Consider the following 12,629-nt stretch of genomic DNA (forward strand, 5'->3'; position numbering starts at 1 on the left):
GGCTTTTTGAAGAAGGGAAGGAAAAAATGCAAAACAAAAAATTATCCGGTCCTGAAGGGATTAAGAAGTTCCCACCCACAGTAAATGTTGTCACTCAGCTTAAAATCTTCACTTGCTTATTAGCAGAAGCTAAGGTTTCATTAGGATCTCCGAGGCTAAAGTTACATGAGGCTCCAGCTTACATGTAAAGGGGATGGTATCAAGGAGTCTCACCAAACTTTCCCTACAAATGTCCAACAATTCAGAATTCATATCCATTGATAATTTATCTTCTAAAATAGCATTTTTTTTCTATCCTTTTCATTTTATGTGTAATTAACTTTTTGCTCTCCTCCTTTAAGCAATGGGAGGAACGACTGATAAGGATCCAGGAAACCATTGATGAATGGCTGAAGGTGCCGACCCAGTGGCTTTAATCTTCTCTTCTGAGGACATCATGCAGCAAATGCCTGAATAAGGACGCTTATTCCAGACTGTGGACAGAAACTGGAGAGAGATCATGAAACATTGCGTTAAAGACCCGAAGGTAAATGGATGCTTCATGGTGGACTGATACAAGAAAGCACGGTCATCTTGCATCCAGGATTGATGTTTTCCAAGAGTCCGTGTCCTGATGCTTCCATCACAAGGATCCCGGGTTATGGGGCTCCGCACTGCCTGGACTCCAGCCTCCCGCATCTTCTATTTTCTATCCAAATAGGTTCTAATTTTTCTTTTAATATAAACTATTGGCACAATAGTCAATGAATGTGACCTTTTTTCAGTCTCTATAACTATATAATGGAATCTTACTTATGGGCTATCTACTTTGTTTTAGGTTTTAAGCGCCACTTCTCTGACCGGACTTCTGGAGAAACTTCAGGACAGCAATGTGCTTCTGGATAAAATCATGAAAGGGCTGAATGCCTATCTGGAGAAGAAGAGGCTTTTTTCCCACGGTATAGTCCTTTCACTTGTTGCAATGATTGTATATATTCCTTAAATATTTTTTTTTCTTATTTAAACGCATTGAAATCATTTTTGTAATTGGATTTCATTAATAATTTTGCACTGTTTGCCTTCTATTGGCTCTGTGTTGCGCTGGCTATTGGACTTATTTTTAATCGGTCTTTTTTCAGCTCCTCTTAGCCGATTTATGACCACAGATCACATCAAAGCTGAATGTGCAGGAAACAAAAAGCCTAACGGTGCAACATTTTTAATGAAACTGAATTGTCGCAAATACTCGCAATTAAATGGGTATTCCCATCTCCAAGATCCTATCCCAATATGTAGTAGGCGTAGTAATAATAATAATATTAGCAAATACCTCCAATTAGAAGTGTAGTATAGTTCTTCTGATTCACTATGTCGCTTTCCCCATGTGCAAGGCATTGCAGTAGCTTCGGTATCCATGGTTACGACCACTCATATAGTGACAGTTATTTGCTAGTGGTCGTAACCTAAGCTACTGCAATGCCCTGCACATGGGGTAAGCGACAAAACAAATCAGAAGAACTATACTAAACTTCTAATTGGAGGTATTTGCTAATATTATTATTATTACGCATACTACATATTGGGGTAGAATCCTGGAGATGGGAATACACATTTCAGTTAAATAAAAAAAAGTTCCCAAAGCTGGATAGCCCCTTTAAGCTAACCATACGCATGACATATGAGATACCCGTGGTCTGAATGGTTATTTGGCTATTTCTCCTGACTCCCACCTATTCTGCTGAACAGTCATGTGGTTTTAATGGGGAGAGAGGAGAAAGTCGGTACTGGACACCTCCGGCAGCGGGTTATCTCCCCTGAGAACCAAAAGACCGTGTATTTAAATCCCATCTGCCCGATCCTTCTGGCCCTGACATCCTCTATCGGGGGAGAGTCAGGAGACCCCCATACACATCAGTGGGTAGGCCGGTCCTGCTGCAATCGTCAGGTTTAAACTATTTTAATCCAATGTGTATGGGGACTGAATCTTTACTTTAAAGCTTTGCTTTTCTATTTTCTCACATAGACACTAATACAAATGGCGCCTGACCCAATACTTTAATGACATCTTTATCATATTGTGCATTTTCGCTTTAGCTTTTTCTTCCTGTCCAACGACGAAATGCTAGAAATTCTCTCTGAGACTAAAGATCCTCTGCGGGTCCAACCACATCTAAAGAAGGGCTTTGAAGGCATCGCAAAGCTGGAGCTCCTTCCTAACCTGGACATCAAAGCCATGTACAGCACCGAGGGGGAACGCGTAGAGCTCATCCAGACCATCTCCACCTCCGAGGCTCGGGGGGCCGTGGAGAAGTGGCTCATCCAAGGGGAAGATGTCATGTTAAGGAGCGTGCATGATGTTATTGCTCGGTCACGAATGGTACGGATCTACCTACAGACCAAAAGCATTAATTGGAACTAATCTAGTCTATATATATAATCGTCTTATCCCGTCTGTCTGTGTGTCTGTGTGTCTGTCTGTCCAGGAAATCCCGCGTCGCTCATTGGTCCGGCAGCGGCCAATCAGCGCCGGGGGATTTCTAAAAAAAGATGGCGGCCGTTAGCGGCTCATCTGCGGGACGGAGCTGAGCGGCGATGCAGCCGGGAGATGACCGGCGCAAGGCGCTCATCTCCCGGCCGGCAACAGCAGAAGGAACCCGACCGACGGACCCATCTGCGGGATGGAGATGCAGCCGGAAGATGAGCGCCGCGAGGCGCTCATCTCCCGGCCGGTAGCAGCGGAAGGACCGCCGGCGTCGCTGACCTCCATGCGGAAGGGAGGACCGGGGAGCGGCGCTGCAGGTCGGGATACTTCTGCTGTGAGCGCCCGCTATGTCCCGGGTTCTCGCAGCGGAAGTAGCCGCACAGGCAGCGCCGCTCCCCGGTCCTCACCAAGACGATTCGATGATTGATCGCGGTCTTCGGACCCGACCAATCACTGATCTTAGCGCAAAACTTAAACACCGCTGTGCTGATTGGTCGCCGACGCTGCCCGCGACCAATCACCGATCTTGGCTCCACATTTAAACACCGCTGTGGTGATTGGTCGCGGCCGATATTTAAATTTGGCGCCAAAATCGGTGATTGGTCGCGGTCAGCGTCCGCGACCAATCAGCACAATAGTGTTTAACTTTGGCGCCAAGATCAGTCATTGGTCGCGGGCCAAGACAGCGACCAATCACCGATTTGTGCGGCACTTTTAAATAGCGTCCGTGACCAATTGGATGTCAGCGCCACTCCCCGGTCCTCCCTTCACACCCTAGCCGCATGGATGTCAGCGCCGCTCCCCGGTCCTCCCTTCACACCCTAGCCGCATGGATGTCAGCGGCGCTGCCTGTGCGGATACTTCCGCTCCGAGAACCTGAGACATGAGCGGGCGCTCGCAGCAGAAGTATCTGGACTCGCAGCGCCGCTCCCCGGTCCTCCCTTCACACCCTAGCCGCTGATGTCCCCACTGTATCCGCATGGTCTTACAAAGGTCCGGACATTTGTGTTAAAAATCGCTGATTGGTCGCTGGCGCTGCCCGCGACCAATCACCGATTTGGGCGCCAAATTTAAATATCAGCCGCGACCAATCAGCACAGCGGTGTTTAAATGTGGAGCCAAGATCGGTGATTGGTCGCGGCCGATATTTAAATTTGGCGCCCAAATCGGTGATTGGTCGCGGGCAGCGCCAGCGACCAATCAGCGATTTTTAACACAAATGTCCGGACCTTTGTAACACCATGCGGATACTGTGGGGACATCAGCGGCTAGGGTGTGAAGGGAGGACCGGGGAGCGGCGCTGCGGGTCGGGATACTTCTGCTCCGAGCGCCCGCTCATGTCCCGGGTTCTCGGAGCGGAAGTATCCGCACAGGCAGCGCCGCTGACATCCATGCGGCTAGGGTGTGAAGGGAGGGACGGGGAGCGGCGCTGACATCCAATTGGTCGCGGACGCTATTTAAAAGTGCCTCACAAATCGGTGATTGGTCGCGGTCTTGGCCCACAACCAATCACGGATCTTGCCGCAAAAGTTAAACACTACGGTGCTGATTGGTCGCGGACGCTGACAGCGACCAATCACCGATTTTGGCGCCACATTCAAATATCGGCCGCGACCAATCACCGATCTTGGCTCCACATTTAAACACCGCTGTGCGGATTGGTCGCGGACGCTATTTAAATGTGGCACCAAAATCGGTGATTGGTCGCACCCAGCGTCGGCGACCAATCAGCACAGCGGTGTTTAAATGTGGAGCCAAGATCGGTGATTGGTCGCGGCCGATATTTGAATGTGGCGCCCAAATCGGTGATTGGTCGCTGTCAGCGTCCGCGACCAATTAGCACCGTAGTGTTTAACTTTGGCCGCAAGATCAGTGATTGGTTGCGGGCCAAGTCGGCGACCAATCACCGATTTGTGCGGCACATTTAAATAGCGGCCGCGACCATTCACCGATCTTGCCGCCACATTTAAACACTGCTGTGCTGATTGGACGCGGACGCCGGACGCGTCCAATCAACGAGATTGGCGCCAAATTTAAGCAACGCTCTGCTGATTGATCGCGGTCGCTGGCCGAGATCAATCAGCAGTATTGGCGCAAAATTTAAACAACGCTCTGCTGATTGGTCGCGGTTGTCGGCCGTGACCAGTCAGCAGTATTGGCGCCAAATTTAAACCTCACTCTGCTGATTGGTCGCAACCACCGGCCGCGACCAATCTGCGTTTTTGGTGCCAAATTTAAACAACGCTCTGCTGATTGGTCACGGTCGCCGGCCGAGACCAATCAGCAGCATTGGGGCCAAATGTAAACCCCGCTGTGCTGATTGGTCGCGGTCGCCGGCAAAGACCCATCAGCATTATTGGTGCCAAATTTAAACCCTGCTCTGCTGATTGGTCGCAGCCGCCAGCCGCGACTAATCAGCGATTTTGGTGCCAATTTTAAACACCGCACTGCTGATTGGTCGCGGCCGCCATCCGCGACCAATCAGCGAGATTGGCGCCAAATTTAAACAACGCTCTGCTGATTGTTCGCTGTCGCCGGCCTCGACCAATCATCGATATTGCCGCCAAATTTAAACACCGCTTTGCTGATTGGTCGCGGTTGCCGAACGCGACCAATCAGCGATTTTGGCGCCAAATTTAAACACAGCTCTGCTGATTGCACCCGGTCGGCCGCATACCTATTCTAGAATACCCGATGCATTAGAATCGGGCCACCATCTAGTTCTTTTATATTTGTATAAGATTATTTGGCGGCAGTGAATGATTTGTGGATGATGTATCTCTTGCAATAGAGCCAGGTAGCAGATCTTCTACCTGCAATCGGTAGAAATGAATTTGCTAGATAATACTAGTAAGGTTGTCCCTCTCTTAAATGCTTCTGTCAACGTAATTTAACTTTCTTTTTTAAAAGGCATACCCTGCGACTGCAAGAAAAGACTGGGTGAGGGAATGGCCGGGACAGGTCGTGCTCTGTGTGTCTCATGTTCTGGACAAGTGAAGTGCATGAAGCTATCGGCAGTGGCCCGGAGGTACGGCATAAGCTCCTTTACTGATCAAGGTTGCTTCACTATAAACAGTCATGGCCGGAAGTGTTGGCACCCTTGAAGTTGTTCCAGAAAATGAAGTATTTTTCCATAAAAAATTGCATGTGTATTTTCTGTTATACACATGTTTATTTCCTTTGTATGTATTGGAACAACACAAAAAAAGGCAAATTGGATATAATTTCACACAAAACCCCATAAATGGGTCGGACAAAATTGTTGGCATCTTTCCAAAATTGTGGGTAAACAATTTTGTTTCAAGCATGTGATGCTCGTTCAAACTCACCTGTGGCAAGTAAAAGGTGCGGGCAATATGAAAATCACACCTGAAACCTGATACAAAGGGGAAAAGTTGACTCAGTCTTTGCGTTGTTACGTGCCACACTAAGCAGGGAGAACAGAAAGAGGAGAAGAGAACTGTCTGAGGACTTGAGAACCAAAATTGTTGACTAATATCTTCTTTTTGTGTTGTTCCAATATACACAAATGAAATAAACATGTGAACAACAAAACGTGTAATTGTAATAATTTTCTGGGAGAAATACATATATATACATTCATAGACAGACTTCATGAGTTCTCCTGCTAATAGACTGTCATACCCAGAGACGCAGCTTATAGGAGTTTCCAGGGGGGGATATACCATTGGTGCAACAGAGGTAAGGGGACCCACATTCACATCCAAAGATGCAAGCAGCTTATTTCACAGTACGTTATTAGACTGCAAAGAGCCCATGTAGTGTTCTTGCCCAGGGGTCTTCTCCTGGGGGTTGCAGTTGTACAGCGGCTCAATATCTTGAAGGTACCCAAAAGGCTCCATAGTATTGTTGGGATTTTGCATTGATTCATGCATCTTGTCTAGAGATGCGCAACTAAATTTGCAGGACCTTGGTCTAAGAGAGCAGGTTAGTAGTCTGTGGCTGTTGGATGGGAGCCTTGCTAACCGCCTCTTACATGCCGGCATCCCTGGCTCCTCTTTTGATTAGCCGGCCAGGCGTGATGTCATTTGTGCCTCACACCACAACTATGACATCGACATCAAAAGAGGAGCCGGAGATGCCGGTTCACGGGGCTCCGGTCCTGCGGCCGTGGAATACTGACCGGACTGTTGGACCAGAGTCCTGCAAATCCATTCGCTCATCTCTACTCTCGTCATATCTACCAATAAGGGAAGACATTGTATGGGATTTCCCATAATACCAGCATAAAATTAATCCATCTGCATTGAGTTTTCCATGCTGTTTGTAGCAGGGTTTTATAGAGGTACATCTGGGTATTTGGAGCAATTTGCGAGGAGGCAAATTGTCCCAGCAGACTCGCAGCACATTGGGGGCTCTCGTCACCATAGAGGGGCACGCTCGTGACGTGGTCAGGGAAATGATCGAAACAGGTTTGTGCAAACATCATGGCTGGCAGCAAACTTTCCAATACCATGTTCTATTTATTATACACTACATGGAGAAAGGTATTGTGCCCCCTCCACATTACACCTACAGGGGCTTTTATGGCCTCCTATTCTAATCCATATCCAGGATGTTAATATGGAGTCCGTCCCTCTACAGATATCACAGCTCAGTATGCCGAGCACCTTCATACATTTCACCATATTCCTATGTTCTTTCCATATCTATGTTATGTTCCCCCCTCTTTTCTTTGAGTTTTCATAGGACACAATTGATCTTGTCACAGTAAAGCAATCTTGGGGTGTACTTACAATGACGTCTATGGGGCAGTAGTCATTTCTGCATATTGAGATGGTGGTCCCTATATAGGAATGTTTTGGCATCTGTAGGTGTCGGCGTCCCCTGTATATGACTCATTGCCACAATTGATCTTCTTTATAGTCAGTGGTTTGGATGGCCTAGGTGCGGTGTGTAATATTTTCTATCAATGGTGTGTGTGCCCTCCTCTGTGCAGTGTCGTTCTATAACCATGGATGGACTAATAAAGGGGTTTTATGTCAATTCCTTTAATGACCTTTTGTTCGGTTTCTTTGTAGGTATTATGTCATTCTCCGAGTGGTCAGCCATTCTAAGCCTGAGCAGACATATGGCAATGTAATTGATGTGTGCCTGACATTGTTCTTCCCTATGTGGCGGTGACATATTTATGCTGCCATTCTCCAGTATTTGTTCTAATTAATCATCCTAAAGGTGTTTAGTGGGGTTGAGGTTGAGAACGTGTGGGAAACAGTTCTGCTCTTCTATTCCCTTAGGGTTGGAAGCTACAATTGTTTAAAATGTCTTGTGCTGAAGCATTAAGATATCTTTTCACTGGAACTAAGGGGCCTAGACCACCCCCTAAAAACAAGGCCATACCTCCACCACCAAACTGCCCAGCGGGCACAATGCAGTTAATAGGGTAACGTTCTCCTGGCATTCACCAAATCCAGACTCGTCCATCAGATGCCAGATAGAGAAGTGTGATCCGTCACTGCACAGAACAGGTCTCCTCCAGAGTCCTGTGGTGGCGGCTTCACACCACTCCATCCGACGCTCGGCATCGTGCTTGGTGATGTAAGACTGCATGCAGCTGCTCGGCCATAAAGCTCCAGGCGGGGGCGCAGTGTTTGTGGTGATGTTGTTACCAAAGTAGATCTGGACTCTGCAGTTATGGAGTCAGGAGAGCGTTCTGCCCTCTGCTCCTCAGCACTCAGTGACCCCGCTCTGTAATGTTCTGGGGTCTCCTGAGGTGCTGCAGTTCCTTCCACTCCTTAATAATATCACTCACATGTGATGGGGGAAGATTTAGGAGGGAAGAAATGTAATATCCAGACTTGTTACCCCGGTGGCTCCTATTACAGGACCGCGCTGGTATCAGAGAGCTCTGCACCACCAGCCGTTCTGTCATATGTTAGTAACAGCACACCGCATGGGAGGGCGGATGTTATACACCGGGGGGCGTGGGGATTGATGTTATACACTGGTGGGGGGCGAGAGTCTTAATGTTATACAAGGCCGAGGGGCCAGATGTTATACCCTAGGGGTACGAGGGGCTAGATGTTATACTGTCCGAGGGCTGGATCTTATACACTGAGGAGCAAGGGGACGGATATTATATACCGGGGTGAGGGGACGGATATTATACACCGGGGGGCGTGGGGACGGATGTTATACACCGGGGGGCGTGGGGATTGATGTTATACTCTGGTGGGGGGCGAGAGTCTTAATGTTATACAAGGCCGAGGGGCCAGATGTTATACCCTAGGGGTACGAGGGGCTAGATGTTATACTGTCCGAGGGCTGGATGTTATACACTGAGGAACAAGGGGACGGATATTATACACCGGGGGGGCGAGAGGCCGGATGTTATACACCAGGGGGAGGGAGCGAGGGGACAGATGTTATACACCGGGGCTGGGGGCCGGATGTTATACCCTGGGGGCCAGATGTTATGCAATGGAGCAATTGGGGTTGGATGTTATACAGTGGGGTTGAGGGGATGGATTTTATACACTGGCGGGGGGGGCGAGGGGAGAGATGTTATACTAAACTAGGGGCGAGGGGTGGATGTTATACACCGGGGGAGGCGAGAGGCCGGATTTTATAAACTGGGGGCTGAGAGTCCGGATGTTATACACCGTGGGCAATGGGACTAAATGAAAAAAGCAGAATTCGGTGACTAGGAGTTTTGTCCTATAATGTATGTGCATTTGCCTTCCCTTTAGAAACTCTCCCTTGTGATTCTGCAGTGTCTTAGAGGTTGACTATCTTTTCCTACATTCCTCAGGAGTTTCTCATGAACAGACTTCCGGTGGCTTGCCCAACTCCGCTATTACTGGGAGAATGAGAATGCGAGAGTGCGAATCATCAACTGCAATGTGAAGTCCGCCTATGAGTACCTGGGCAGCTCCCCACGCCTGGTCATCACTCCGCTCACTGACCGATGCTAGCGGACTCTGCTATGATGTGATGGGTTATGCTCAGAAATGTTTTTGACTTTTGTATGATGCATGAAACTTATTAGCAATTATTATTGATATTTCATACCAGTTCTTTCATGTTTCATTGGTAGATCGGTGCTTTTTATCTAAATCTTGGTGGAGCTCCAGAAGGTCCGGCCGGCACAGGAAAAACTGAGACCACCAAAGATTTGGCCAAGGCGCTGGCCGTGCAGTGTGTGGTCTTTAACTGCTCTGATGGTTTGGACTACATAGCAATGTCAAAGGTACATACAATGTTAAGCTGCTCCATTGCAGATAATAAACTGACTCCATCCGATGTTCTGCTGACATCTTTTGATTATATAGTACAGACCAAAAGTTTGGACACACATTCTCATTTAAAGATTTTTCTGTATTTTCATGACTATGAAAATTGTACATTCACACTGAAAGCATCAAAACTATGAATTAACACATGTGGAATTATATACTTAACAAAAACGTGTGAAACAACAGAAAATATGTCTTATATTCTAGGTTCTTCAAAGTAGCCACCTTTTGCTTTGATGACTGCTTTGCACACTCTTGGCGTTCTCTTGATGAGCTTCAAGAGGTAGTCACCGGAAATGGTTTTCACTTCACAGGTGTGCCCTGTCAGGTTTAATAAGTGGGATTTCTTGCCTTATAAATGGTGTTGGGACCATCAGTTGCGTTGTGCAGAAGTCAGGTGAATACACAGCTGATAGTCCTACTGAATAGACTGTTAGAATTTGTATTATGGCAAGAAATAAGCAGCTAAGTAAAGAAAAACGAGTGGCCATCATTACTTTAAGAAATGAAGGTCAGTCAGTGCGAAAAATTGGGAAAACTTTGAAAGTGTCCCCAAGTGCAGTTGCAAAAACCATCAAGCGCTACTAAGAAACTGGCTCACATGAGGACCGCCCCAAGAAAGGAAGACCAAGAGTCACCTCTGCTTCTGAGGATAAGTTTATCCGAGTCACCAGCCTCAGAAATCGCAGGTTAACAGCAGCTCAGATTAGAGACGAGGTCAATGCCACACAGAGTTCTAGCAGCAGACACATCTCTTAAACGACTGTTAAGAGGCGACTTTGTGCAGCAGGCCTTCATGGTAAAATAGCTGCTAGGAAACAAGCAGAAGAGAGTTGTTTGGGCTAAAGAACACAAGGAATGGACATTAGACCAGTGGAAAATTGTGCTTTGGTCTGATGAGTCCAAATTTGAGATCTTTGGTTCCAGCCACCGTGTCTTTGTGCGACGCAGAAAAGGTGAACGGATGGACTCTACATGCCTGGTTCCCACCGTGAAGCATGGAGGAGGAGGTGTGATGGTGTGGTGGTGCTTTGCTGGTGACACTGTTTGGGATTTATTCAAAATTGAAGGCATACTGAACCAGCATGGCTACCACAGCATCTTGCAGCAGCATGCTATTTATTTTTCAACGGGACAATGACCCCAAACACACCTCCAGGTTGTGTAAGGGCTATTTGACCAAGAGGGAGAGTGATGGGGGGCTACGCCAGATGACCTGCACTGCAGTCACCAGACCTGAACCCAATAGAGATGGTTTGGGGTGAGCTGGACCGCAGAGTGAAGGCAAAAGGGCCAACAAGTGCTAAGCATCTCTGGGAACTCCTTCAAGATTGTTGGAAGACCATTTGCGGTGACTACTTCTAGAAGCTCATCAAGAGAATGCCAAGACTGTGCAAAGCAGTCATCAAAGCAAAAGGTGGCTACTTTGAAGAACCTAGAATATAAGACATATTTTCAGTTGTTTCACACTTTTTTGTTAAGTATATAATTCCACATGTGTTAATTAATAATTTGATGCCTTCAGTGTGAATGTACAATTTTCATAGTCATGTAAATGCAGAAAATCTTTAAATGAGAAGGTGTGTCCAAACTTTTGGTCTGTACTGTATATACTTTTTTTTAGTTTTTCAAAGGGCTGGCATCATCGGGAACATGGGTGTGTTTTGATGAGTTTAACCATATTGAGCTGGAGGTGTTGTCCGTGGTGGCCCAACAGATTCTCCGCATCCAGAGAGCCATCCAGACGAAGATGGACATGTTCAACTTCGAAGGAACAGAGCTGAAGCTTAACCCAAATTGCTTCTTAGCCATTACCATGAATCCTGGCTACGCGGGACGTTCTGAGCTGCCGGATAACCTCAAGGTAAAGAGTCCCAGTGCCTTGCATCGGGTCCTTCCACAACATTTCTATAGGATTAAGCTCAGGACTATGACTCGGCCATTCCAAAGCTTTATGTTTATTCAACCATTCTTTTGTAGAACGACTTGTGTCTTTGGGCCATTGTCTTGCTGCATGACCCATGTTTTCTTGAGATTCAGTACATGAACTGATATCCTGATATTTTCCTTTAGCATTTGCTGATAGATTTTAGAATTCATTGTTCCATCAATGATGGCAGCCGTCCTTGGCCAAGTGCAGCAAAACAGGCCCAAAGCATGTTACGATTACCATCTTTGTGTTTCATAGATGATAGGAGGTTCTTATGCTGTAATGCAGTATTTTCTTTCTGCAAACATATAGCTTCTCACTTAAAATCTCTATCTTGGCCTCATCCTTCCACAAAGCATTATTCCAGTTAGCTATTGATCTGCCCAGGTGAGTTTTAGCAGTGACATTTTAAATCGCATTGCCTTTCTCCTTGCAATCCTGCCATGCTTGCCATTGTTGTTCATTGTCTTTCTGATGGTGGACTCATGAACAATTACATTAGCTAATGTGAGGAGAGGCCTTTAGTTGCTTAGCGGTTACCTTGAGTTACTTTGTGACCTCACAGACTGATGTAGCTTTAAGTCAAATTTATGCAGTAATACAGAAATTTTTGAGGGGTTCACAAACTTTCAAGTAAATACTAGGTTTACAAAAGAAACATAAGATTTCATCAAAGGGATTATTCTCCCCCAAACCTATATGAGATTGCACATTTCCTATGTATAATCACCACACCTGATGCCCTCATTTCTGCAAGCTCCTTAATATTGATGTCCCATTCTCCTATTTTCCAAAATGGACACAGTAGAGGTGTGGAGAGAGATTTGGAAAGTGTTAAAGGAGTATTCCCATCTCCAAGATTCTATCCCAATATGTAATAGGTGTAATAATAATATTAATAGCAAATACCTCCAATTGGAAATGTAGTATAGTTCTTCTGATTAGCTATGTCGCTTACCCCATGTGCAGGACATAGCAGTAG

The 12,629-nt window shown here is 46.6% G+C and overlaps 1 protein-coding gene across 1 annotated transcript; it reads left to right on the forward strand.

The window, feature by feature from the left end:
- Nucleotides 1-817: 817 nt before the first annotated feature.
- On the forward strand, nucleotides 818-9,819 carry LOC141191719 (dynein axonemal heavy chain 12-like). The gene is made up of 4 exons (XM_073661656.1): nucleotides 818-938; nucleotides 2,074-2,356; nucleotides 5,372-5,489; nucleotides 9,234-9,819. The coding sequence occupies exons 2-3, from the start codon at nucleotides 2,099-2,101 to the stop codon at nucleotides 5,456-5,458; spliced, it is 345 nt and encodes a 114-aa protein (XP_073517757.1). The 5' UTR covers nucleotides 818-938; nucleotides 2,074-2,098; the 3' UTR covers nucleotides 5,459-5,489; nucleotides 9,234-9,819.
- The last annotated feature ends 2,810 nt before the right edge of the window (nucleotides 9,820-12,629 follow it).

Source organism: Phyllobates terribilis, unplaced genomic scaffold, assembly GCF_046119375.1.
Source record: "Phyllobates terribilis strain yellow unplaced genomic scaffold, ASM4611937v1 Scaffold_51__1_contigs__length_9155689, whole genome shotgun sequence".
Lineage (NCBI taxonomy): Eukaryota > Metazoa > Chordata > Amphibia > Anura > Dendrobatidae > Phyllobates > Phyllobates terribilis.